Consider the following 25,340-nt stretch of genomic DNA (forward strand, 5'->3'; position numbering starts at 1 on the left):
TATTTACTGAATGCACGTCGGAAAATACTGCTAATATCTGTGATGGATGTTTATCTGAAACCCTAGTCACAAGAATATGTAATCAAGATGGCACCCCCTCCACAAAGCTTCCTTTTCTTACGCTTTCATTTAAACCAAGGATCACCACCGGCTTTTCCAGGCTCAGTGTAACAGTGATTTAAAAATGACAGAAAGGACTGTACCTTTTGAACCTTCCTGTCAGTGTCTTAATTGAAGGTTGCCAGTAGAAATTTGGTGACGATTGTGGCTGGGACAACATCTACCAACATATATATATAGTACCAACACGGGCTCTGTTGCATATAAACCTGTGGACTACAACCTCGTCTCACTGTCTTCCAAGACATTTGGCAACCTAATATTTATAATGCAAACCAACAGAATTGACGAAATCTCCTCTCTTTCAGAGGCGGCGTTTTCCTCTCTGACGAAATATCAAACAACCGGGAAGAACTCCGACCGTCTTTGTACCCTGCAGCAGCTGGTCCAGTTAACCAGAGCCCTAGAGAAACCGGCTGACACTATATATCGGCTCTTTCTATCGGTGGGATTGCAATAAATCAATGTCCTCTTCTATTCTCGGCTGATATGAAAACCAAGCCTACAGTCCTCATGGCCATCAACATTGCCATTGATATCGGTGTTTTCGAAATCCTCGCAAAGACAGAATCCTTCGTCACAAGCAGTGAGCTTATTGCTGGGAAACAAGTGGACAAAGCTCTCCTGGGTACTTTCCCCATTCCTTCTCTTCTAGCTTGAGTTTCAGGCCAGCTCATTCTCCATAGAGCGGATCATGCGTGTCCTCGTCATGAGCGGTTTCGCAGGCGAGCACGGCTCGGGCCAATACTTCCCAACCCAACTATCGAAGCAAATAACGGTGCGAACATCTCGCGGGACCGCAGAATACCTGTATGCTATGACTGCGAGCACCCATAACAATCCCTAAGCTCATTTACGGTCCTAGTTTCAAGGATTTCCTGCCCATAATCCACAAAACCCCCGTGTTCTTGAAGGAGACCCAATATCGAAACCCCCTCGATCCTACCAACGGCCCCTTCCAATATACGTACAATACGCAGCTATCATGCTGGGGCTGGCTGGCTGAAAATCCGGACGTAGCAAGCCGGTTCAATACCTTCATGGAGGGCAATCGCGGCGATCTCCCCCACTGGAGTGACTGGTTTCCCGTCCAGAGTCGCCTGGTGGATGGTGCTGATGGTGGGCCGTTCCTCGTTGACGTCGCAGGAGGCCGAGGCCATGATCTTCTGGCTTTCAAGAAGTCGTTCCCTCGAGTTCCAGGGGCTCTTGTCCTGGAGGACTTGCCGTCGGTGATTGCCGATATACGTGATTTAGACCCGGATATTCGGAAGATTGAGTATGATTTTTTCACTCCACAGCCGGTACAAGGTATGTCTCGGGAAAATCTGTCAGTAAATCTTGGGACGAATATGTAATGCTAAAGTTCGGTGATTGAAATCCAGGCGCCCGTGCTTATTATTTCAAACATGTCCTGCATGACTGGTCGGATGAGAATTGCCGCGTCATTCTCAAGCACACGAAGGCTGCCATGAGGAAAAGGTACTCGAAACTGTTGATCGAGGAGCATGTCATGTCTGACCGAAATCCTTGCGCTCGCCACACGCTGATAGACATGGGAGTGATGCTTCTTGGTAACGGCATGGAGCGAACCCGGTCGATGTGGATGGAGCTGCTGGAGTCGATGGGATTCACCATCCAGAGAATCTGGGCTCCGGTGAAAGAGGGGCTAGACCTGATCGAAGCTGAATTGGGTGATTATGCACCCCAAGATGGGAGCGCGTAAAAGAGTTCCAGTAGCGGTAAAAATTGATCGACGGGTTGGAAAGAACATCTGAGTCTTTCGTGCTGCACATTTCGGTTTCTATTGGTTTCAAGGATCAAAAAAGAGGAATTCAACATCTGTATCAGAGCAATAAACAGGCATCATATGAATAGCTTCTGCACATAATGAGGTGTTCCTCCTGCTTTCAGTTACTGCGGCCTGTACCGCAAACGAACCGAGTTCGATCTCCTTGAGATAGAGGCATCGTCTCTTTGCTGTAGCGCTAAAGATTGAGGGGTGCGGGAGGCTCATTCCCAGTAAGACCCTTCTTTTTCAGACGAGCTGCCCGGTCATTCAAAAATGCCTGATACTGCGCTTTCGGAACCGTTTTATTTTTGTCTTCCCACACCTGATATTCCAATACCTCCCAGATTTGGAGTTGCCGGAGAAAACTGGCACTCGGCTTGACTTTCTGTTTCGATTGAACAACAGTCATGGCTTCCTCTTGTGTCATGCGGTACTTGCACATAAGGTAGGCGATGATGATTGTCGGAGAACGTGAAATCCCCAGGTCACAATGGATCAAGATCGCCTCCGGATCGGAAGGCCTATCATTTGACTCATGGTTTTGTTGAGTGTTCAAAGATCGTGATGTCTGGAGGGCTGGAGATGCCATTTGGTCAATGAAGTCGCAGATACTGTCCATATGAGCGAGAAGGTCCTGCGTCGATGAATCCACACATTGAACCTATTTATGGCGTTGCTCTGGAATACCCGCTTGCCTCGTCGTTGTGTTCCACCATACCCACCGAGCATCAGTCAATGATAGTATAGCATCGATGTGATTCTGTCGAAGCATATCTCTGTTGTATGATGCCTCGACGTTTCCAAGGAAGAGACCCGGGACAATTTGCCTCATCCGGGCTGCGAATGCCATCTCCCATTTCTTTTGCCGGTCCTCGTCCATTTGCGCGGGAGTTTTGTTTTCTTCCATCACTATTGATTGTGGCAATCCTTTCTCTCGATAGAAGGAATGGTAACGAGGGGAGGGGGAGGGGAAAGATAAAGAGCATTTTAATGGGCGGTGCTTCGAGCCCCGTGATTTCGCCGATCGGGGCCCGATTTCTCAGGCCTTGTGGAACCGAGCCCTAGTATACCATTCTTGTTGGACACAATTTGGATTGGAATTACTTCTCTACTCGCTTCGTATCATTCTAGAAGGCCCATTATAGCACCACATTGCAGCGCGCCCCTGAGACCCATCCTTCCAGGGCCTCCTGGAGCATTCGCGACTGATTATCGACCGTCTTCTGCGCCAGCCACGCCAGGTGCGGCGTCACCAGCAGGTTCAGTTTCTGGCTGTCGGGCCTCAGAAGGGGCGAATTATTGGGCCCTGCCGGTTCCTCGCTGAAAACATCGGTCGCAGCACCTGCAATCTGTCCCTCCTTTAAGGCCTTGACCAGGGCTTCTTCATTGACCACGCCGCCGCGGGAAACGTTGATGACCAACGTGCGATGCGACATGGCTTCGAATTCTTTTGTCGAGATGAGATCTCGCGTCGAATCGATGAGTGGGACCGCGAGAAAGATCACGGTGCTCTGCTGGATCACCGATTCAAAAGGAGTTCTATATACTCCATTGCCACCAACGCCATTGACCGAGGACTCGGAGGAATCCTTGCGCCCGGATATCAGGACTTTCATGCCCAGGCCTCGTGCCAGCTCGGCGAGTTTTTTTCCCTGCCTTTCTTTAGAATGCCTGTGCCAGAAACAGCACGGTAGAATGGGATATAAATGCACTCACCCACCGTTCCATTGCCAATCAGACCCACGACTTCCTCCTGACACGTCAACGGCGGCGCCCCGTCGCGATCCAGCGCCTGATACATGAGCGTCTTCTGCTGCGGCCACTCCCCATCGCGAGTTAACGAATGCAAAGGCAGCATCTTGCGCCTCGTAGCAAAATACATCCCGATGGCATGCTCCGACACGGCTTCGAAGTTCGCCGACGGACAGTTGCTCACAGTAATGCCTCGTTTCTTGCACGCCTCCAGGTCCACGCAGTCTGTGCCCGTGGCCACGACGACAATTAATTTCAGATGCGGCGTCACCTCGGGCGAGAGAGCGATCGCATCTACTTGCAGTCTCGAGAATACCAGGATCGTGGCGTCGTGGATGCGCGCGTGCAGATCGGCCAGCGAGGTCTGCGGATGCACCGCCTGCGTGTAGGTATGGGGCGCCGCGAGGTCATACTCGGGGACGTTGATGAAGTCAGCCTGGAGGTATACGATGTGGTGGGTTGTCATGATGAAGTGTGCGATCGGATACTGGCCTTGAGGATCCTACTACTCTCTACTCCGCAAGATGCGACCGGAGACCTTTAAATCGACCGGCCGTTATCGATCTACTTCTCCAGGCCACTCCACATCGCGCACGCCTTTTGAACGACAGCGGTGGGGCTGTCATCATCGCCCACGAATCCACGGTCCGACCGAGCCTGTTGTCTCTTACCTGCATCTCCGGGCGCAAAAGGTCATTGGGTCTAAGTCTTTCCGTTGATAGCAGACGCCTCCGGGAACCACTTGCGTCAGATCTGGTCTGGTGGTCGCTTCCATGCCGAATACTTGCGATGGATGATCAGTCTGGCACGCTTAGAGTTCTTCGCGAACACCTTTTCAAGGCCTGAGTGGGCTTGCCAGGGTCAAACGCTGGTCAGTGCCGGACTTTGGGGTTTTGGTTCATGGAATGCCGAAGCCTTCGTCCCACTGACCGACTCTTGCTTTTCTAAGCCTGGCAACTCTCATGGTCTTAGTTTTTCGTCAATGCCCAGTCGCACCGTATATGGGGATGGTGGCATGATAAATTCCGCAGCGCCGCAGGGGAATATTCAGGGAGCCAGAAATCTAGGGAGCTGCCTCCGGTCCTGCTCTGAGAGATGGTCCTTACAAAGTAATTCCTGGGAGTTCACAAGGCATGTGAGGAACAAGGTCGCCAGAATAATGAGGAGGGAACTTCCAGAGGCCTCTTGTTCGGTCCTGGGGCATAGGAATCCAGACGCGTGCCCTCCTTGCATATAGCATCAACACCCCTTTCGTCTAGAGCTAGACCAGCCGACAACTCCAGGCCAAATGGTTCCTGGATGCTCGTTTGCCGATCAATTCCTGATCGTTTCTCAACCTCTCGGCCTCACATTCCAACATCGCCCGCCCATTGTTGCCAGTATTGAGGATGCCTCAACCTCGCTCCTGCATTCCATGCGCCGCAGAGTTGTTGATTGAAGTCGAGAAACGCGTCGATGGGCCCAATAGCACTCCATAAATAACCGGCTCACGCCATCGGTGTCTGTTCTTCATCCCAGCAACCAATTCCATCGGCACTCGCCAACGCACTCTGAGTCCGACCAACAAGTCTCTCCTTCATCCCTCAGACACCATCAAGATGCGTTTCACCAGCGTATGTCCCTCCTCTCCTGGATGTTAATTCCTCACTAACCCTCCCAGCTCGTCGCCGCCGCTATGGCCCTCGCCCCGTCCGTCTACGGTTACGGCGTGTTCACCGCACACCTGAGCGAGCACGAGGGCTGCCACCCCGGCGACTGGCCCAACGAGCCTCTGGACAGCCCCGAGGCCACGGCCCTGACGCCCGACACCTGCGCCAAGGTGTCTACGAAACACAGCTTCCCCATCGACGCCTACTCGCTCTCCGTCGAGGCCGTCACCAAGGACGCCACCTTCGACTGCCACGGCGTCGGTATCTTCAGCAACGACGAATGTATCGGGTACCCTGAATTGATCGTTCCTATCAAGCCCTTGGATACGCACGTCCAGACTCCCTGCTTCTCGGATGTGCATTATGACCGACACCTCTCGCTGAAGCTTTACTGTTCGGAGCATTAGAGGGTGTGGGAGTGTTGTGATGGGGTTGTTTTCATGGAAGAGATTTTTTTTTTAATTCCTGTTCTATTTTATTTTCGCATTTAATGGTATAATCTGTCTTGCGCAATGCTTTCTCATCATTATCTTGTAATGGAACACAACCAAGCTATTCGATCTCGAACTCTCGCAATTAGGCCTGTAAAACGCGCATTAGAATGCCCTGCCATGCTATCTCTGGCTCTTCTCAATATCGTCAATTCTCTGCAGTCAAGACAGATACACCCAAAAATCACTCAAAGACCGTACACACTTACCGGATTATAATCTATTACAGTATGAACTACAAATTATACTTTCCTTCAAGAATTGAGCCATTACGGCCCAGTAACATGTAGCCATTCTGCAAACCTTCAAGACAACACTAACAACCGATACAAAAGCCCTCAAGAAACGCCATTCAACACCCCAAGAACCACCCGACGCGCCATCCAGCCCAAAACTGCCCCCACAACCGCCACTCGACAGCCAACAACACCACCCTCGACGCGCCATCTTTACTATTCCTGCCTCTGGAATGCCATGACTGTCGATCCCTGCCGCCGCCGAGCCCAAGAATGTCGATCTGACGATCGTGTTCTCTTTAGGGCTTCAGAGGTGGGTTTCTATAGGATGGGGATTCTTGCGGATGGGTGGTTGTGCTGGATTGGATTGTATAGAAAACTAAATGGCTGGTTGAGGGGGGTGAGGGCGTGTATAAATATGGGATGAGGGAGCGTTGGATAGACTTCATTCAGTATACTTCGGCTTCACCCTCAGCTTCAACTCCAGCGTCAACCCGTTGCATCGATTACATTATTATATCTTGATTCAAGTTCAATTGCTGGGTCTGTTGATGTATTCTTATTAATCGACTGCCTATTCTCTCCTGTCTACCTGCGATATCCTCGTTTTCTTCGTTGCTACAAAATACTACACTATAAACACCTAATCCTCAATACAGCCAAAATGCTTCAACCAAAGGTACTTCCTCCCATCCCAACATCCTCCAACCAAACAAACCAACTAACAAAAACCAGCACCTCCTCACCCTCCTCCCCATCTTCACCTCCATCACCATCACCACCGCCGCCCCCCACCCCCAACCGCACAAACCACCGCCCTCCTAACCGCCAACTTCTACCCCAACTGCCCATCCACCAACCTCGACCGCGACATCCCCAAAAACTACGACCCATCCCCCAGCCTCTCCTTCACCCACTCCCCCGACGACTCACCAAACTTCAACCTCGACGTAACCTCCCACCTCGACATCTCCAGCACCACGCCCCTCCGCCCAAACACCTGCGTCGGCCTGCCCATCCCCCTCGAATACTCGTCCCTCTTCGTCGACCACTTCTCCGTCTCTGCTGGGATTCAGCACCCGCGTCCTCTACGCCACGGTGGGCCGGAGACGAAGGAGACGTGCAAGATCACGGTGCATGAGACGCCCGGGTGTGGCCAGGATCCGGTGCTGGAGGTCCCCGTCGGGGAGGGCGATCGGAGGGTGGAGAGTGGGTGTGTGCGGAGGGAGTTTTTGGCGTTTGAGTTGGTTTGGGCGAAGTTGAGTTGTGAGGTTGAGGTTATCGAGGAGGACGAGGAGGAGAAGAAGCCGTGGACGCATGGTGGGTTGGCGAATTCGAGTGTTCCCGTGAGTCATGGGGCGAAGAAGGGACGGTTGAGTGGCGGGAAGAGGAGGACGAAGTTGCCGATTTTCTAATCGGGCTTGTCTCTAGGGATGGATGATGGGTTTTTTGAGCGTTGTTGATATCTGTTATTTGGCTTTGGTGTTTTGTTTGGCTTGGTTTGGATGTTCTTGAGCAACTAAAATATTACCTACATTAATAACAATGGATCAATACTCAATCAATTGGCCGGAGCAAACGCTCGTAGTATACAGATGGCTATATGCAAGAAACCCGCCTAGATAGAACATCAATTCAACAAACCCAAGATTCACGCCCTGCCTCATGGCTAATCCTAAAATCCAAAACTGTCCAGAAGTGAGTTGGCATCGGGTTCGTGGAATGTCGTCGGTGGTGGCTTGGGCTTCGGTTTCTGCGGACTCTCCGGAGCCTGAGGGAACCCGGGCTTGATGGGCAGGTCCGCCACCACAAGACTGCTTCGCCGGCGAAGCATCTTGCGGTAATCCACGGCATTCTCCTGCAGGTTGAGCGTGGTTTCCTTGGGTGTCTGGGGCGGCGGCTCGCCCAAAAACTCCCAGTGGCGGACGAGATCCAGGGCGAGCAGATCACATCCCATGCGGTCGTATAGGCGAGCGTTGCGCAAGATGAACTCCCACTCGGATCGAGCAGACACTTTGGACGCGCCTTTGAGGGTTTGCAGGGTTCGGTCCCGAAGTTGGGTGTAGAGCACCACTAAGGCAGGATCATTGGAAAGGTACGATTTCGCCTGCAAGGGAATCAACCCGGGACTGCCGGGAGAGGCGGGTGTCGGAGGGAGAAGGGTTTCCACCGGCGACTAGTTCATTGTCAGTACGTTCCTCCTCACAGTAAAGAATTTGGAACTTACAATAAGCGAGCGTACTGCCATATCCCGACGACCCAGCATCCAGAATGCCCACGAGGCCATCCATCGGTTCCCGTCCGTAGCAGCTTCGGGGAGCACTCGCTCTTCCAGGATCTCCTTCAGGACCGGCCCATCGTCGCCTTCGTAGGCGCGTGTGATGGCAATGGCGAGCTGCAGATCGCCCACCTGATTCATACAGACCTGCGCCGCATCCCGCAGGTGGTCTGCAAGGAGGAACCACGCGGCGGCGTACTCTAAACAATGATTAGACCAGACCAATAAAGGTGGATAGCTGAAATCGCATATACATACCAAATCTTCGTTTGCCCAGCAAAGCGTACGCGTTCTTCAAAGCTGACGTTTTCCATCGAGGGTCCTGGAAATTATTCGCCAGCAGTCGCTGGGTAGCGCCTTGTTCTCGGTTCCAGGACGCCATGCGCCAGAGACCTTGCAGGATGTTTTTCTTTTTCAGAGCGAGGTAGAACAGCGAACAGTCGATCGGATTCTTCTCCTCCGTCTTCGTATACTCGTTTCGGGCCACAATTTCGAGTTGTGCACGCTGGTCATCTGTCAGATTATCAACTCGAGCTGCAAGGTCCAAAGGTTCTTACAATGGCTGAAGGGTCCGACAACCACATGAATATCCCGCTCTCTCTGGCTGATTTCCAGAGGAGCTTACCACCAAACTGTCGGGAAACGAGGTCGATAAGGATATCCTGGCTGCCGCTGTGGAAGGCCCAGACTATTTCTCGCCATGATACCGTGTCTTTATTAGCGACACCTTGCGTCCTTCGCAGCATATGCTGTCGGAAAAATAGTAGATAGCGCGCGGCATTATCATCCATGGAACGCCGGTGCTTTTCAACCGTGGCCACACACTCAATGGTGTCTGCCAAGCGGAATTGCTCCTGACTGGTAAGCTGCGGCAGGGCATATCGGACCAAGTTTTCATTGAGCAGTGTTGCGGTATTTTCATCAATTACTGAGGCTTCATCCTCTAGGCTCAGGTCCGCATATGACGAGTGCAGCTCTTTTGACGATGCTTTCTGTGGTGTCTGTGTTCGTGTTAGCCATAATTCCAACCCATTATTATCATACTCACATCGTGCTCCTTGTAGAAATCCTCCAGAGGCATTTCCAGAAAACTGTCAATGTCATCGCCTTCCGTGTAGAACTTCAGCTTTCGGTGGAGGTTTAGTAAGATAGAATGCACGAGATTACTTTTCCCGCTAAGAATACACTGTGCTAGAAATTGAGGATGGAAGACCGGCAGGGGTCCATTCAACCGGCTCACCACCTCGAAAAGGTCAATGGAGGAGAGGCCCCGTGAGGGTATACGGAGCTGAGAGACCACGCGGTCGGAGACAGGGATATCGTTGTCGTACACAAACAGTTGGTTTCCCGCCCCGATCACAAGATGACCGTTGCTAAGCCAACACGAATCGCCGATCGGATGGGGAGTAAGGTCCCGGATCCAGATCTCTCTGATTTGTGTCCAGGACGGCCGTGCGTCCAGGTAGTCGTAACGAAGCTGTGATAACAACACAACTTTATGGGGGAACCCAACGGCAAGAACGGACTGCATGTCTGGGGTAGATGTCCAGTCAAGATCCCGGATGACATCCTGGGAGGAAAAATGCTCTTCGAATTCTAACTGAGCGCCGTTCGTGTCCCAGATAGTCAAGCGGGTGCGGTCCTCATCTACAAGCGCAGCTTTCCTGATGGAACTTCCATTGGCAAGAGATGGGTTTGCTATCCCAGTTTCAACTGTCGATGTAAGCAGCCAGTCGACTTGCTTCTTATCCTTGTCAACTTTGGCAGTCCATGTGTGAAGAACGCCACTGCTGGTGTACGACAGCGCAATGTCTGGCGAGAAAAGATCAAAAAACCCTGACCTCTCGGCCTTCGGGCCTGCTGGGTCAACAGGTAAGATGTAAGACACATCTTCGTTGAGTCCCAAATCAAAGTTACAGAACTTTCTCAGCGAGCATTGTGGTTTGTTTGTCCCACCGTTTACTTGGCGTTTCGAGGTAGGCAGATGAATCTCCCAAACAATCCCCTTCATGTCCGCTCCGATAGTCGCTATATATACCACATCAGAGCCATTCGGCGCGGTGGGGATCGGGAGGACACAAAGCGGTTTGCTAGAGAGCTCGAATGTCGACGAAGCCAGTTTTTGGGCATGGAAGGAGCGGATATCCCAGACCGAGATTCCTTTATGGTGAAGATTCACCAAGAAATCTCCATCTTCGACCACGCAGCTGCGATGGATATGCTCGTCCGAGAATAACGAGCTCTTGCGAACAAGGGTTGACCCGCTCTCCCTTTGTTTCTGCCGCCAGATCATAGCTTTGTTGTCATCGGTGCGCGAAACAAGCGTATTTCCGATTGCGTTACGCACAATCTTCTTGATTGCACCATTGTGTCCAGTCCAGGATGCTTTCTTGCTGACCCGGTTCTTGCGCGGAGCCGGGTCAAACAATACATCCACATGGGAGTCGAACCATTCAATCCGGCCGTCAAAGTGATGCACAAGCACGGATATCGAGTCGCTTGAAGATATGTTCTGGAAGGCGCACATCTGGACATAATCTTCTTCCGCAGAGAGCCCATTCATGAAGGAGAAGTCCAATCCCTCGACGTGGAGGATGTTGAACACGTTCAGTTCTGACTGGACTTTGGACCCTACGTCTTCCAAAGCCCATGCAGACATATGACCCTCTCCATCAATCACCATGCAGATCTCCGGGCTCTTATTTGCGACCTCAATGAGGTGTTCCAGCGCGTGGTTCCCCTTGTTCCCGGTACTCCGCTGCACTGCGCGTTCGGTAGCGACACAAAAGTCTCGACTGTCAACCACGAATCCATAGCGACGAACGGGGCCTTTTTCATCTGATGCGTGCCGCGGTTGAACGGAAGCTCCCATATCAATCTGAGTCCATAGTTGCAATGCAGATGGAGCATGGTGGTCCACAGCCGCCCATACCCTGATCTTGTTGTCCGCGCACCACGTATAGAACGCATTGGCCATAGACTGTTCCCGATGGTACGGTTTGCGCCAGTGCATCCCCGTCACGACCGCAGGATGCGGCAAGTATGATACCTCGAAACGAACATCGTCAGCCCCAAAAGAGAGCCGCCGCCACACCTTCACCAGTCGGTCGTAGTGACCCGTCGTCACGACAAGGGTCGCGTCGGGCGAGAATTGCGCGAATTTGACCGGTGTCGCAAGCTTCTGCCTCCATATCTCGCGCGGTGTGTCATTGAGGAACCAAAGAGCGAGGTGCGAATTCCCCAGGAGCAACTCGTCGGGAGAGCCCCACGATAGCGTACGGACCGGTTCGTCGTCATCGCCGCAGCGGAAGGTATGAACAAGAGACCACTATAGCATAGTTCACTTATCAGCATTATTGTCGCCCAGTCCCAACTCTCGATTGCCTTTTCGCATCGACCATCCCCTGTCGCACTCCGGGGAACACACGGACCTTCAGCGTTTCGTCCAGGATTCCATACGGCTGGTAAATAAAAACATCTGGTCCTCCACACACTGCGATCTTGCCGGAAGTTTCGTCAATCGTCACCGCCTCCAGGGCGTCGCCATCGTCAACGTAGATTGTCTGAAGGAGCTTGTGCGGGCCGCCGAGGATAACCAGCGCATGGCCGGAAATGTACACCTGTATGAGATGACCACACGGTTAGCCATGCCATGTTGACAGGGGTGACCAAGTCGCGGAGAAGCTAAATTCATCTTACCACAACGCGAACACCATCCCACAGCGCGGTGCTGAAAGACTGGAGCTTCGTCGGGGGTCTCCCCGGCAGTACCGCTCGCATAGAGACGGTGTTTCTGGTCGCTGACGTCGGTCGCTGGTTGCGCGGAAGATAGAGTTACACCATTGCCAGGCAGGAATGGGTGATAATTTGAAAATAAAAATTGATAAAGCCGAAAACAAGAGAAAGATAACGGCGGCGCAAGGAGGGGCGTGGAGGCGAGGCGAGCGAATGCTTGACGGGGGGAAGTTCGGAGGTGTTCAGATCGATTACGTTGTTTCCGCCTTCCGCCGTGTCACGAGGTCCGTGGATCTACTCCGGTTTGTTTAAGATCGAGAATACAGGTGTCATTGGACGAATCTTTATATACAGAAGATAATGATGAGAAAAACAGAAATAAACAATAGTTCATATTGCTGCAGAATACATGTCGGAACAACGCGAAAGGGTATCAAAATACGCCTATCCCAAGTCTAAACCCACAGTAGACAAGCCAGAAAATACAGAATCGCAAGGCATTCACACGTGTCGAAGTACTGGAGACTTCACATTCGTCGTCCGGACGATCTCCTACCGTCCGTGGGTGATTCCGGTTCCTCGTCGACGAACCGGACGCTGGTCCCTAGTGAGCTGGCCCGGCCATTGCGAGGCCGTTTACTCGAGGCGGTCTTGGGGAGTGACCCCGTCCGGGCACGGAGAAGCCGGCTCGCAAACGGCGTCTGCAATGGGGTGGCGGGCGTGGTGGACACCTGGGCCAGTACCCTTGCGCGCGCAGCCCGCTTAGATGGGGAGCTCATGAAGTTGGGGGTAGCCAACGGGTTGGGAGAAGGAGCCGGAGAGCCGCCGACAAAGTCACCCAGCTTGAAGGGCGTCTCGGATGGATACCAAGGATCGAATATGGCTTGATCCGCTCGGCTGGCCCCATCATAGGTCTTCGCAGGGCTCATAAGGGGTCCGGGAGAATCGCGAGCTTCGATATTCATTCGGGTCTTCTCGAGCCAGTTACGGAACATGCCTCTCGAATGTCTCCTTAAACTTCGTTCTCTCATGGCGCCCGCTGTCTCGGCAGAGCTCTTAATCTGGAAAACGCGCAGGCTGAGTCTCCGAAGATGGACGTTGGCCTGGCCAAGGACATGCAGGTGATACACGCTGTCTGCCTGTTCTCCCAAGCGATGCCATTCTATCAGGACCTCGGCCAGCCGTATCAGTTGGTTGTAGGCGATACGTCGGAAAAAGTAGGTGTCGGCATTGATTGCGTCTTGTATCTGTCTCTGGGCTTTCTCGTGCCATTGGTCCAAAAATCCAGATGCCAAAGTCAAGGATTTTCTTCGGCTGAACTGCAGAGCCTGTTGCTCCAAGTCAGAAACGTGCTGAGCTTGGATACTCCAGGATCCCAAGACCCTTGAAGCAAGGTTGATCTTGATCATTCTTCGAGTTTGCGAGTAGGCGTCCTGGCGGCGCCGCTTCGCAGCCTCCACTGTTGCTTTGCGCCACTTTTTCATCGTCCTTGTTGTGCCGAAATAATATTGTGCATCACGCGCCCATGCGTCAAGTTTCGCGACGCTGTCAAGCTTCGATCGCCATGCCACAAGTGACTCCTCCGCCAGACGCGGTGCATAGAATTCGAAGGCAACGACGTCGCGCTGGTGTTGGAGGGAGAGTTGACCGCGCCAAAGGGTAAATTTCGACCGGAGAAGCTCTTTGTTTCGTTTTTCCTCGTGTCGTTCCGCGTTATCGAGTAGTCGAGAGTATGTGCTGCGGACGTTGGTAACGAATGTGGAAAAGACATCACGCGTAATTCGCTGCTCTCGAATACGCTGCATTAGCCGGTACCGCTCTGCCAGTATCCATTTGTACATGGTTTCCATCTTCAAGCGTTCTTCGATTCGCGCACTCAGAGCCTGGCATCGGAGCAGGTCGTTCCAAGAAGTCCACGAATTGCGTACGATCCTCTGTCGATTCAGCTCCCTTGCTTGTGACACCATCTGAGCCCGTTTGACCCAATGTCCAAATGCCGTTTTAACGATGCGATTGTCAACCATGGCGGCAACCTGAGAAGCCGCCGGTGCAAGTTGGGACTGGATCCTCCATTCCCCAATACTAACCTCCAAAAGCTGCCGGCGCTCTCGGGAGACTGCTTCCTGCTGGCCAGCAGCAACAGCCTTCGATCGTTCAGTCCAGGCCTGCCACGCCAAATTGAGCGCATTGTGCTTGTTGTTCAGGTCAATCTCATGGATCCGCTCTCTGTTGTTTCGAAATTTGCGCAGCCAGTACAACAGCGACCGCCTTTTTAAGCAATTGTCGTACCACTGTGGAGCGCGTCGTTCGCAGAAACACCAGAACCATTGCCAATAAACGTTATGCGTGGCTTGTTCATTACATCTGACCACAGCCTTTTCCTCTGCTTCTCTGACCTGGTGGAGCTTCTTCTTCCAGGCATTGAATGGCCTTCGCAACGCGAACCTCTGCGCCTTGAGTTCATTAACGGCGGTTATCTCACGCCACGCATTGAAGTATTTGACACCGAGGACGTGCTGTCGCGCAGCGGACGTTCTTGCAATCTCTTCAGAAGACACCTGAGCCCAATGGGTGAAAGCTTTGGTCATGAGGTAAAGGTCTCTAGCCCTACCAGCACGCTCTTCTAGGCGTTTGAAGAACTTTTCCGTCCGCTCTGCTTGTTGCTTTTTTTGAATAATCGTGTGCCACGTATCGAATGCCTGGCGAACAAGAGTAAGGCGATCCCGGTTGACAGCAACCACTTCCATATTCTGATGGCTCTGTCGCGTCTGTATCGCCTTCTTCAGCCATTGCGTAAGAATTCGGCGGTTGATGGCACGCTGACGGTACATATTGAATGTCGATGCATCTCGCAGCAAATCTGACAGCGACGGCCTATACAACAGCTCGAGCGGTACCTCAGGTCGATCAACGGTCTCACTTGGGTCGTCCGAGGCCGATGACTCTTCCACGTCTTCATCTGAAGCCTTTGAGCTTGGCGAGCGCTGTCGCCGACGCGATTGTGAAGCTTCTGCGATTCGCTTCGAACGGTCTTCGTCAACTGCAGATCTGGCTTCAACGCCGTTCGAGGCAACCTTTTGATTCTTTTCCGGATCCAAAAGATCCATCCGGCTCATCAAGCGACGTCCCACATCGATAAATTGTGCGATCAATTGCGTTCGGTCGGGTGAGTTTGCAGCTTTCCTGGTCGTCGCATTTCTTGGCGGCGATGGTCGGAGATCCGTGAAATCGGGCTTCTCCATAGGCAGACGAGAGAGAGACGAGCGTGAGCTTGGCCGGTTGAGAAGGCTCCTTTGCGTGGGATCGTCACCAACGTCATACATCGAATTGAAGGACGCTCGTCTTCGTCGGATTATTTGCGTCGTGTCTTCCCTAGGCGTACTGTCGCGGTCCACCCTCGCGCGAAGTCGACCATCCACCACGGGCGCACTATCTTCATAAGTTTCGTTTTCTTCATCATTGTCGTCATCATTTTCCCCGCCAAATTCTATAACTATTCCGTTTTGTTCCAGCAGGTTCTCAAACTTGTCAAAAAGAGAATCGCCTACGATGTTCTTCTTGCCCATTTTGAGCAGGAATCGCATGCAGGCATAGCCCGGATCCGCGTCGACGCCATGTTCGGCAATGACCTCGTCGTATGCTTGGAAAAGGACTCTGAAGGGAAGGCGATCGACCTCTGGGCTTCGCTCGGCGCGGGTGATGACCTGGAAGAGAAGGCCGACATCTGTGTACAAGAACTATTAGTCTGCAGGGATTTCGAGCGGGGACAGAATTCGTAGAGAGAAATGGACGAGACCATAGGAACAGCGCATTCACACACCTTCGTCAGAAAGCGACGGGTCTTCATAGGACAGAGGTCTACGCTGTCGAGAGACGGGAGGCATCGAAATATCCACGACCTAAGGCGCGTTTTTCGCAAGTAGGTCATGGAGGCGGGAACCGAAATCAACCATTGCGAGGCAAGGCGCTGGCGACAAGACGCACCGTGAGAGCTTGCGATTCCTCCGGGCCGCGATTCGAGGGAGGAAATTGGCAAAGCCAGACGAATACCAGCACTCGATGGATTTGTTTTGCCCGAGTCGCGCCGAACCAAACATGGCATGGCGGTCAGGTGATGTGCTTAGGTAACACCGCTGGGGGGCCATTTCTGAAGCGTCGCATCATTGCATCACCTCCAGTTCCTATCAGAGAGCCTTCATTCCGAGTAAACATGGCGTCGACACGAACGAGACCCATCGAGAAGTTCGCAAAGGCCACCTCGAAATGCTCGACCGAGGTATGCCCCGTTCTCCACCGACCCGCCTTGCTTGGGAGGATGCAAGTTGACGATTTCCAGGCGGCTGCATATGGCAACTGCATCGTTGCTGACTACAAATCGGTGCATAAGGACATGTGCGCGAAAGAGTTTATGAAGCTGAAAGACTGTTTCCTGGTAAGGAATAGTAATTCATGGTTGGGTAGCAAGAACTCACGCTAATCTGGAATTGCTTGCTCAGGCTGCGGCGAAGAAAGGTTAAGGAAGTACATGTACGGATATTGAACTTTGGAGTCAAGGCGGTTGCATCGGTCGGGTGCCTCGGTGATCTGTTTCTCTTCTATTGTGGCTGTATTTAGTCTAAGCAACTTACAATTAGTGGCATTGCCTTAATTACGATTCAATGATAAAGTCATAGAAGATAATCATCTCTAGAATTTCTAGATATAATGCTATTTCTTGAGATCTGTATAAGAAAATAAAATGAAAAAAAAAAAAAAACTATTTCACGTCGCACATTCAAACGTAACCCGAAACTCTAAAGCTTCAGCAGCTTCAACAAAAACGTCGCTTTTTGGACCTCCTGCTCTTCCTGCATGATCATGCGGTCGTCATCACCGCTGGGGGCCTTGCCCTCAACAGCCTCCTGTCGGTCGAGCGGTCTGCGCAAGACCTTCTCGATGGCACCGGACTGCGAGTCAAAAGCATCGTTGAGACCGATGTTCTCAGGGTCCGAGAGAACTGTGTAAGCCATGACCACGTCATCGGTGGGGACCAGACCGGCCTTCTTACGAAGACGCTGCACGCGGTTGATGATCTCTCGGCCCAGACCTTGGTGCGCCAACTCCGGGTACAGGTTGACATCCAGGATAGTCATCACATCCACATCGTTGTTGGGCTCCATGCCCTGGGAGGAAGGAACTTCCTTGATGCCACGCTTCACAACCAGGTCGCCCTCAAAGAGCTCAATGCCATCAACGACAATCTTCTTGTCGGCGACATATTTCTTGACATCCTCGCTAGTAAGGGCGGGGAGAGCCTTCTTGACCTTTTGGACGTCCTTCTTCAGCTTCTTTCCAAGGGTAGGCCAGTCAGCAGAAACACTGTACTGGACGTTGTACTTCGCCTCATCTGTAGACAAGATCACCTCGAGGACGTTCAGCTCCTCAAGGATGTAGCCCTCCAGAGACTTGACGTCGTCCAGATACTGCTGGTCCTGGTGGATCACGACGAGCGACTTCAAAGGGGTCTTCAGTCCGACCGAACGACGCTCTCGGGAGGTACGTCCCATTTCAATGACTCTCTGCATCCGGGACACTCTCCTCTCGACAACCTCGTCAAAGAGCTCCTCGCGCACCTCGGGGAAAGGAAGGAAGTGAACACTTCGGCTATCCTCGCCACGAAGAGCTTCGGGGATGTGGGGAAGGAGTCGCAGATAGATAGTATCGGTGATGAAAGGTGTGAAAGGTGCGAGTCCTCTAACCAGAGTGTAAAGAACCTCAAACAGGGTATTCAAGGCGTGCTTGGTGTCGTCAACACCGTTCTCACCCTTGAGGCGTCTCCGGTTGAATCGGATGTACCAGTTGGTAGTGTTTTCAATGAGACCAAGCAGGCGAGGAACAACGGTGTATAGGCGATAGCCTGCCATCTCCTCATTCACAAACTTGAGAAGACTCTGGCAGCTTGCCAGAATCCAGCGATCCATCACGTTGGTGTTAGTGGCCTCGGCCTTGGGGTCGAACACGTAGTCGATGTTCTCGGTCTTCTTCAGCAGAGCCACCTGGCCCTCGAAGAATTTGTAGCTGTTCCAGAGAGGGAGCAGAACCTTAGCAACCACCTCCTTGACACCCGTTTCCTTGAACCGGAGCGGCTCCGCTCGTACGACGGGAGAGTTGATCAAATACAGTCGGAGAGCGTCCGAGCCATAACGATCCATGATGAGAGAGGGGTCGGGGTAGTTCTTCAATCTCTTGGACATCTTCTTTCCATCCTCAGCCAGGACGATTCCGTTGACGACACAGTTCTTGAACGGCAGTTTGCCAAAGAGGTGGGTACCCAGGACAGTCAAGGTGTAGAACCATCCACGCGTCTGGTCCAATCCCTCGGCAATGAAGTCACCGGGGAAGCTCTGCTCGAATTGGTCCTTGTTTTCGAAGGGGTAATGTTGCGAGGCGTACGGCATGCTACCCGACTCGAACCAGCAGTCGAAAACTTCGGGCACACGGCGAAGTTCACCCTTGCCCTGCTTGCTCGGGATGGTGATATTGTCCACTTTGTCGCGGTGGAGGTCGGTCAGCTCGCCTTCGTAGCCGCTCAATTGCTTGAGCTCTTCGGCGCTACCAACAGCCACAACCTCCTTGAAGTCCTCACTCACCCACAAAGGCAGCGGTGTACCCCAGAATCGGTTTCTAGAGACGTTCCAGTCGCGGGCGTTCTGAATCCAGCTGGCGAACCTCTTCTCCTTAACGAAAGAGGGCACCCAGTGAGAGCCCTCAATGCCCTCGAGCATTTGAGGGATGATCTGAGGGATCTTGATGAACCAGGCAGGGACGGCCCGGTAGATCAACGGGGTATCCGAGCGCCAACAGAAGGGGTAACTGTGAGTAATCTGGCTATCAACGATCAGGCGGCCAGTTCCCTTCAGGTGCTTGATGATGGCCTTGTCGGCAGCCTTGACGTGCTGACCGGCAAAGTCCCGAACCTCGGCCGTGTAAATACCACGTTCATCCACGGGGTTGGGGGGCTGACGCTTCTCGTCGATGACGCCGGACTCCACAGCGACCCGGTAATCATCCTCACCAAAGGCAGGAGACTGGTGAACAACACCAGTACCATCATCGGCCGTGACGTAATCGGCATTCAGCACGCGGAACCCGTGGTCCTTGAATTCCTCGTAGAAGTAGTCGAAGAGAGGAACATACTTCCAGTCCTTCATCGCGGAACCCTTAAGCCGGTCGACGATCTTGAACTTAGCCTTCTTGGGGTCCTTGTAGAGGGTCCGGAGTAGAGATTCAAGGAGAATGTAGTGCTTTCCGGAAGCCTCGTCGAGAATCTTGATGTATTCGAAGTTGGGGTTGACCGAGACACCGGTGTTCGAAGGCAGGGTCCAAGGAGTGGTGGTCCATGCGAGCAAGCAAGTCTCGGGGTCGTTCACCAAGGGGAACGTGACGACGACTGCAGGATCCTGCACGTCCTTGTAATTTTGCTGGGCTTCGAAGTTGCTAAGGGGGGTGTTGAGAGCGGTCGAGTAGGGCATAACGCGGTATCCTCTATAGACAAGGTCTTTGTCGCATAGTTGCTTGAAAACCCACCAAACAGATTCCATGAATTCTGTGTTCATAGTCTATACGGATACAGAAAGGTTGAATCAGTATGCGTTTAAACATCACGGAATATATTTTCTCGCGGGGGTATCCTTTCACCAGCCCGAAACCCAACATGAAAAGAAACGGAACGGGAGGCCTACCTTGTAGTCATTGTCGAAATCAATCCAACGACCAAGTCTGTCAATGGTCTCACGCCATTCCGAAGCATATCTCATGACAATGGCGCGGCACTCCTCGTTGTACTTCTCGATTCCGAGTTTTTCGACAGCCTCCAGACCCGACATGCCCAATTTCTTGTCGATCTCGTATTCAATGGGGACACCGTGGGTATCCCATCCGAATCGACGTTCGACATAGTGGCCCTTCATAGACCAGTATCTGGGGATGATATCCTTGATGGTCGAGGCCAGCAAGTGACCATAGTGAGGCATGCCGGTCGCGAACGGAGGGCCATCGTAGAAGGTATACGGTTTGCGGCCCTCAGAGAGCTCAACCTGCCTTCTGAAGGCATTGATCTCCCTCCACCTGGTGAGGATGTTCACCTCCTCGGCAGGGAAATCGATAGACATGACGGGCGGGGGAGCTGTCGTCAAACTGCACTCGTTGGCGATCTTCAAAGGAGGGATTGGGCCGCGGGGTAATAAAAAAGAAATCGGCAGTGAGTCACCCCGCGCCGGACTGCCGCTTTGGTCGCTGCGGTCGACCGGATGCGCCTCAGGCTGTCACGCCCTGCACGCCCTTCGACTGCTCCTGGCTTCCCAATGGAATTCACTTCAGGTAGGTTGGATTGTCGAGATTGTGAGTCAGAGTTGAAGATTAGAAAGACCATTCGCTCCTGAAACTTCACAAGCAAAGACCAATAAAAATATTTGTTGTGTCACGCCAGATGCAAGGCACACGGCATACATACTACTGCTATAGTTATAGAATAGTATGAGTAACTAACAGTATCAAGACTAGGATTGGTGAGATCACTCATGTTTGAAGCTGTCTATCAATAGAATATAGCTTTTCTCAGCTAATAATAACCCTCCCATCAGTAATCTTGAGTGGGAGTAATGAACAATTCTAAGCTAATTCAAATAGAAACAAGATTTATGGCCGGTATATTCAGAACTATGCAAATTTGTCATGGTCCACGCTAATCATCATCCTCATCCTCATCCTCGTCGTCGTCGTCTTCATCCGAGACTTCCTGCCCGAGATCTTTGAGACGTTTCTAATAGATGGGTTAGTCAACGGTGCGGTTATTGCGCGTATATGGACTGGCTCACCTTATCTTCATTTCTCTTGGTCTCTAGATCACCAAAAACAATGAGGAGATCTTCCAGTTCAGACTGTGCTGCCTGGCGAGCTTCTTCCTTTTCTTTGGCTTCCGACTTGGCTTTCTCAAGAGCCTTTTGGGCCTCCTCCAGTGTCTGGGCGGATTTGCGTGCATCGTCTTCGACCTTCTTCGCTTTCTTTTCTGCCTCTTCCGCTCGTTTTTCTAAGGCAGAAATCTTGGAGGAGTAATCGTCATGCATGGCTTGAGTGTCCTGCGTCGAGGCCTTCTTGGCTTCGTCAAGTTGTGACTGTAACGATTCGTTTGTAGACTTGAGATCGGCGATCTCAGACTCCTTCTGCTTTTTGATGGCATCAAGCTCCGTTTGCAAAGACTTGTTCTGAGTTTTGAGATCTGCAACCCCATTTTCATGCTGTTGCTTCCCAGAATCAAGTTCCGATTGTAAACTGTCGTTTTTGGACTGGAGATCCGCAAGCTGCGCATCGTACTCCTGTTTTCCAGAGTCAAGCTTCGATTGCAATGACTCATTAGTAGAGGTGAGCTCCGTAATTTGAGCTTCATGCTGTTGCCTTACTGACTCAAGCTCGGCCTGGAGAGATGTATTCGTCGATGTAAGATCCGCAAGCTTGGTTTCATGCTGCTGTTTAGCCGCATCAACCTCTGCCTGCAGACTCTGTATCTTCTTGTTCAGGTCCGAGACTTCAGCCGAGTGTTGCTTGTTGCTCTGGTCAGTGTTGGATTCGAGCTGCAGAATTGTTCCTTTCAAGTTCGATACTTCAACGGCATGCTGCTCCTTCAGGTTGTTGGCATCTGACATCAGCCTTTCAATGGTCGTCTTGAGACCAGCCACCTCGCCCGAATATTGTTCCCCGGCGCGTGAGAATTCCGATTCCAGTGACCGGATTCGTTTCTGTAATTCGGCAACTTCGGCTTCGTGGTGCTCTCTCATCTTCTGGCTTTTTCTTTCATGGTCGTTGGAGGCAACTCGGAGTTGATTATCAATGGCTCGCAGCTGATCGCCATGCTGTCTCATGAGCTCATTCATTTCGCGCTGTTGCTCTTGCTTCAATGTCGATAGCTCCTGTTCGTGATTCTTCTGCAATGAATCGTTGATCTGCTTGATCTTGGAGGCCTCCATAGTGCTTGACTCTTTGGATTTCCTGTGATCAAGTTGCTCATGCTCCAATTTATTTTGCAAGGCAATAAGGTCAGACTCCAGTTTTTGTATCGATTGGGTCCGGTCCTCAAGTTCCGTCTTGAGAGAGTCAACCAGTTCACGCGAAACCCCTCTCTCAACACCATTGGTGATGACCGAAACCTCAAGACCAGGCTCGCGGTCAATTGAACGAGTCAGGCGACCAAAGTTGTCTTTGCAGAAGTCAATGAATGTGCGATCGAAGTAGATCTCGGGAAGCCCTGCTTCAAATTGTCCGGCCACTGTCTGTGGTAGGACTTCGAAATCACGAACCGCGGGAGATTCTCTGAACCGCGTGATCTTATCAATAAATTGATCTCTCCCTAGCTGTTCGATTAACAGCTTGTGCAAAGTCTTGCGAGGAATCGGGGAGTCTTTTGATGAGAATTCATAGACTATTCCAAGCAGAACGGTGCAAAGACCGGTCAGGAGCACGTAGGGAGAACCCCGATGCTTGATTTCTTGTAGCAACGTTTGGATGCTACTCCCCTCTCCGAGGAAGTCGTTCACAGCATCCGGCTCCTCAAAGAGCCACCCACATAGCAACATGAGATACCCAAGGGTAATTCTTTCGTCGTCTCCCCGTTGAATGCCAGTGACCAGGTTGCCCACGATTGTTTGGATACAGGTGATGACTTCTTCGCCACTTTCGGCATCACCCTCGGTTACCTCCATGGCAATCGCCTTAGCTTCAGCATTTTCAAACAGCAGATGGAACATCAACACAGAGGCCATCCACGTCTGATATGGATCGGCATTCCCTCGCAGTTCTGGCGGGGTAAGCAAGACCGACAAGATGTTTGGAATTTCATCCTGTCCGCTGATGTGGCCATCAATGGCTCTTCGCAAAACGTGAACGCGAATTCCGGAGTGGTGAGCGAAAAAGGCTTTAATGCATTCACAGGCAGCAAGGCGTGCGTCGAGAAGTTGAATAGTGGCAGGTTCAAGTGTAAGCTTGAGCAGAGCCTCCATCACATTGATGCGTTGGAATTCTTTGCCCGCTGCATCGCCGTTCACGGCGCCCTCGACTGGCTTGACGCCCCAGAAGACCTCGACGTCACCGAACTTTTCTTGCAAAGGCTCATTTCCTCTGATGAGATCCGCAATTGTAGCCAACGCCTGTCGCAATCAGCATTGAACCTCAACGCTGGGTGAGGCTATTCCACAAACCTTGGACGTGACATTGACGCTGAACCTTTGGCTAAAAGCAGCACTTAACACTTGCTCCATGACGCCATTGTTCCAAAACGCCTTTTGATTGGCCGGTGTATTGATTCCACCGCGGACTAGGAACAGCTGGATTATAACCAGAAAGCCCCAGATGTTCTTATCGCGATGGGCAAGAGTCCACTGAGGAGCAGGTTCACCAGAGTCCTGTTCTTGGTTGACATCGGAGAGAAGCTTTGCTACTCTCTTGACACAACCCGTTTCCCGGAAGTATGACTGGTTGGAGATATTGAGTCTCAGGAGATTGGCGAGCAAAGAGAGACAGTCTTCGACGACCTCGGACCCATGCGTCAAGGCACCCTCATTTTCAATAAGAGAGAATACGAGATCGAACGCATTTTCAAACGCGACAAGCTTCTGGAATTCCTCAGATGCCGGGGTAAGGGCGATTAGGAGCAACAGAGCCTCTGTAAATCCACGATGATTGTCAGCGAACTTGCTGCCTCAATGAACAGTATGTCTGCACTTGTATCATACCATTCCGGACTGGTTCTCGGGCATCTCCCAAAGCACTGACTAGCCTCGGAATGCCCAGCGGCGCCGTCAAAATACATTCCTGCGTTCTTTCCGGTCGCGCGCTCGAAATCTGGAACATCAATTGCAGGGAATATAGGCGAGAGTAGAATTCTCGAGTATCGAGGAGGTCGAGGAGGGCGGTGATGTTGTCTTGACGCTTTCGCCTCGTTAGCGAAGCCAGTAGATCATATGCGGAGGAAGCATACCTGCGTGAACTCGTCGGACAGCCACAGAGCTATCTCATCCGAGGCTTCGGGCTAGACAATGCGAATCAGCACCCGCTGTCCACAAGACCGGCAATTGGAAATAACTGACACTATTCTCGTCCGGCGAAAACAGGTTCAACAAGGTCTCCAAGACCACCTTAATTGTGTCCACATCTTCGCGGTCATTTCTGAGACCGCTAATCAACGGTCGCAGCGCACCAGAGGCGACAGAGGCAGGATACAGCTTTGCAAAGCTCCTCAGTCCTTGGATAGCTGCCCGACGGTCTTCCAACAGCGTCGCACTCTGCAGTCTACTGCTCAGAGTATTGATTGTATCGGTGGCCGTTTGTTTGGCCGGGGCCTGCGATTCGAGGATGCGAAACATTGCGACCGGTAGCTCGTAGTATCATGGTTACCGCTGGCCGCGGACGTAGCAATTGATAAACATCGAACAGGCAGAGACAACAGAAAGACAAAAGGAAAGACTGGTGAGTTGTTCGTCGGCGGAGCTGCGATGCAGACAATAATCATTAGGTGGTCGCTGCGGGAAATGCCAAGCCGCCGCTAAACCAAGGCGGAAGCGCGACAAAGGAAAAGACCGAGTCCGTTCATTCATCCGTTCATTCACGGGTCTTGAAGAAACTTCCAAGGCCTCGTCGTTTGATCTGCCCTCCAGTCAAAGAATCAAGGGCTTTGATAGCTACGTTTTCTCTGTCCTCGGCTCCCTCGGATAGGCTCTTTTCCTCTTTTCACCCATTCGCTTGCTTGTTGTAAAGCTCGGTGCAATTCGCGATTCTTATCGATCGGTTCAGGAAACCAGTCGATGGAGCGCATCGCCAACGGCATCTAGAATATATCAGAGATCTTGCCTAGTACTACCTGAATAATCTCCTCGTTTGTTCGCCTCTTTGTATCATCATGGGTGTCCCAGCGCTGTTCCGATGGCTCTCCAACAAGTACCCCAAGATCATCTCGCCGGTGATCGAGGAGCGTCCTTACGAGGTCAATGGAGAAGAGATCCCGGTCGATGCCACTCGTCCCAACCCTAATGGAGACGAAATGGACAATCTGTACCTGGATATGAACGGTATCGTTCACCCGTGTACTCACCCGGAGGGAAAGCCCCCGCCTGCGAATGAGCAGGAGATGATGCTGGAGATTTTCAAGTACACCGATCGCGTGGTGAACATGGTCCGTCCTAGGAAGCTTCTAATGATCGCAGTTGGTATGTGGTGACTCCTTGGTTGTCTTCTAATCCGCGAAATCACTAACCGGGTCTTCCG

At 52.0% G+C, this 25,340-nt stretch overlaps 10 protein-coding genes across 10 annotated transcripts; 4 read left to right on the plus strand and 6 right to left on the minus strand.

Moving 5' to 3' along the window:
• Positions 1 to 386: 386 nt before the first annotated feature.
• On the plus strand, positions 387 to 2,003 carry P170DRAFT_402264 (S-adenosyl-L-methionine-dependent methyltransferase; the record flags this gene model as incomplete). The annotated part of the gene is made up of 5 exons (XM_024846415.1): positions 387 to 565; positions 622 to 748; positions 807 to 930; positions 986 to 1,428; positions 1,503 to 2,003. Coding segments are annotated over 5 exons (1,214 nt in total), but the record flags the coding sequence as incomplete, so codon positions are not given.
• An 85-nt stretch (positions 2,004 to 2,088) lies between these two features.
• Positions 2,089 to 2,789, minus strand: P170DRAFT_507095 (uncharacterized protein; the record flags this gene model as incomplete). The annotated part of the gene is made up of 2 exons (XM_024854447.1): positions 2,089 to 2,570; positions 2,628 to 2,789. 2 exons carry the CDS (start codon positions 2,787 to 2,789, stop codon positions 2,106 to 2,108), a joined length of 627 nt encoding a protein of 208 aa, XP_024707563.1. The 3' UTR covers positions 2,089 to 2,105.
• A 259-nt stretch (positions 2,790 to 3,048) lies between these two features.
• P170DRAFT_472169 (D-isomer specific 2-hydroxyacid dehydrogenase family protein) lies at positions 3,049 to 4,127 on the minus strand (the record flags this gene model as incomplete). Its single annotated transcript, XM_024852918.1, has 2 exons — positions 3,049 to 3,561; positions 3,630 to 4,127. The coding sequence occupies 2 exons, from the start codon at positions 4,125 to 4,127 to the stop codon at positions 3,049 to 3,051; spliced, it is 1,011 nt and encodes a 336-aa protein (XP_024707564.1).
• A 1,132-nt stretch (positions 4,128 to 5,259) lies between these two features.
• Positions 5,260 to 5,717, plus strand: ccpA (the record flags this gene model as incomplete). The annotated part of the gene is made up of 2 exons (XM_024847485.1): positions 5,260 to 5,274; positions 5,322 to 5,717. 2 exons carry the CDS (start codon positions 5,260 to 5,262, stop codon positions 5,715 to 5,717), a joined length of 411 nt encoding a protein of 136 aa, XP_024707565.1.
• A 558-nt stretch (positions 5,718 to 6,275) lies between these two features.
• Positions 6,276 to 7,452, plus strand: P170DRAFT_462256 (uncharacterized protein; the record flags this gene model as incomplete). The annotated part of the gene is made up of 4 exons (XM_024852088.1): positions 6,276 to 6,350; positions 6,413 to 6,447; positions 6,697 to 6,716; positions 6,773 to 7,452. 4 exons carry the CDS (start codon positions 6,276 to 6,278, stop codon positions 7,450 to 7,452), a joined length of 810 nt encoding a protein of 269 aa, XP_024707566.1.
• A 136-nt stretch (positions 7,453 to 7,588) lies between these two features.
• P170DRAFT_434054 (WD repeat protein) lies at positions 7,589 to 12,255 on the minus strand. Its single transcript, XM_024848630.1, has 7 exons — positions 12,015 to 12,255; positions 11,747 to 11,935; positions 9,364 to 11,643; positions 8,873 to 9,316; positions 8,574 to 8,820; positions 8,265 to 8,515; positions 7,589 to 8,213 (listed from the first exon to the last, which is right to left on the minus strand). Exons 1-7 carry the CDS (start codon positions 12,093 to 12,095, stop codon positions 7,713 to 7,715), a joined length of 3,993 nt encoding a protein of 1,330 aa, XP_024707567.1. The 5' UTR covers positions 12,096 to 12,255; the 3' UTR covers positions 7,589 to 7,712.
• Positions 12,256 to 12,383: 128 nt separating this feature from the next.
• On the minus strand, positions 12,384 to 16,094 carry P170DRAFT_434056 (Sfi1 family protein). Its single transcript, XM_024848631.1, has 2 exons — positions 15,871 to 16,094; positions 12,384 to 15,774 (listed from the first exon to the last, which is right to left on the minus strand). The coding sequence occupies exons 1-2, from the start codon at positions 15,932 to 15,934 to the stop codon at positions 12,578 to 12,580; spliced, it is 3,261 nt and encodes a 1,086-aa protein (XP_024707568.1). The 5' UTR covers positions 15,935 to 16,094; the 3' UTR covers positions 12,384 to 12,577.
• A 166-nt stretch (positions 16,095 to 16,260) lies between these two features.
• On the plus strand, positions 16,261 to 16,567 carry P170DRAFT_472173 (uncharacterized protein; the record flags this gene model as incomplete). The annotated part of the gene is made up of 3 exons (XM_024852919.1): positions 16,261 to 16,326; positions 16,387 to 16,482; positions 16,547 to 16,567. 3 exons carry the CDS (start codon positions 16,261 to 16,263, stop codon positions 16,565 to 16,567), a joined length of 183 nt encoding a protein of 60 aa, XP_024707569.1.
• Positions 16,568 to 16,780: 213 nt separating this feature from the next.
• Positions 16,781 to 20,241, minus strand: P170DRAFT_507100 (isoleucine--tRNA ligase ILS1). Its single transcript, XM_024854448.1, has 2 exons — positions 19,772 to 20,241; positions 16,781 to 19,648 (listed from the first exon to the last, which is right to left on the minus strand). Exons 1-2 carry the CDS (start codon positions 20,198 to 20,200, stop codon positions 16,844 to 16,846), a joined length of 3,234 nt encoding a protein of 1,077 aa, XP_024707570.1. The 5' UTR covers positions 20,201 to 20,241; the 3' UTR covers positions 16,781 to 16,843.
• A 383-nt stretch (positions 20,242 to 20,624) lies between these two features.
• P170DRAFT_402280 (putative intracellular protein transport protein (UsoA)) lies at positions 20,625 to 24,539 on the minus strand. The gene is made up of 6 exons (XM_024846416.1): positions 24,167 to 24,539; positions 24,058 to 24,108; positions 23,813 to 24,008; positions 23,279 to 23,742; positions 20,906 to 23,227; positions 20,625 to 20,850 (listed from the first exon to the last, which is right to left on the minus strand). Exons 1-6 carry the CDS (start codon positions 24,440 to 24,442, stop codon positions 20,773 to 20,775), a joined length of 3,387 nt encoding a protein of 1,128 aa, XP_024707571.1. The 5' UTR covers positions 24,443 to 24,539; the 3' UTR covers positions 20,625 to 20,772.
• Positions 24,540 to 25,340: the final 801 nt, after the last annotated feature.

Source organism: Aspergillus steynii, assembly GCF_002849105.1.
Source record: "Aspergillus steynii IBT 23096 chromosome Unknown P170scaffold_2, whole genome shotgun sequence".
Lineage (NCBI taxonomy): Eukaryota > Fungi > Ascomycota > Eurotiomycetes > Eurotiales > Aspergillaceae > Aspergillus > Aspergillus steynii.

What these genes read in the sequence shown, in the direction of transcription:
- P170DRAFT_434054 (XM_024848630.1), bottom strand. Translation starts at nt 12,095, where the DNA reads ATGCGAGCGGTACTGCCGGGGAGACCCCCGACGAAGCTCCAGTCTTTC. An exon ending in TCCTGGACGAAACGCTGAAG is followed by an intron (nt 11,644 to 11,746) that starts GTCCGTGTGTTC and finishes ACTATGCTATAG; the next exon opens with TGGTCTCTTGTTCATACCTT. An exon ending in GCTGGGCAAACGAAGATTTG is followed by an intron (nt 8,516 to 8,573) that starts GTATGTATATGC and finishes ATCATTGTTTAG; the next exon opens with AGTACGCCGCCGCGTGGTTC.
- P170DRAFT_434056 (XM_024848631.1), bottom strand. Translation starts at nt 15,934, where the DNA reads ATGCCTCCCGTCTCTCGACAGCGTAGACCTCTGTCCTATGAAGACCCG. An exon ending in CCCGTCGCTTTCTGACGAAG is followed by an intron (nt 15,775 to 15,870) that starts GTGTGTGAATGC and finishes TCTTGTACACAG; the next exon opens with ATGTCGGCCTTCTCTTCCAG.
- P170DRAFT_507100 (XM_024854448.1), bottom strand. Translation starts at nt 20,200, where the DNA reads ATGTCTATCGATTTCCCTGCCGAGGAGGTGAACATCCTCACCAGGTGG. An exon ending in ATTTCGACAATGACTACAAG is followed by an intron (nt 19,649 to 19,771) that starts GTAGGCCTCCCG and finishes GTATCCGTATAG; the next exon opens with ACTATGAACACAGAATTCAT.
- P170DRAFT_402280 (XM_024846416.1), bottom strand. Translation starts at nt 24,442, where the DNA reads ATGTTTCGCATCCTCGAATCGCAGGCCCCGGCCAAACAAACGGCCACC. An exon ending in CCGAGAACCAGTCCGGAATG is followed by an intron (nt 23,743 to 23,812) that starts GTATGATACAAG and finishes GTGGATTTACAG; the next exon opens with AGGCTCTGTTGCTCCTAATC. An exon ending in GCGTCAATGTCACGTCCAAG is followed by an intron (nt 23,228 to 23,278) that starts GTTTGTGGAATA and finishes TGATTGCGACAG; the next exon opens with GCGTTGGCTACAATTGCGGA.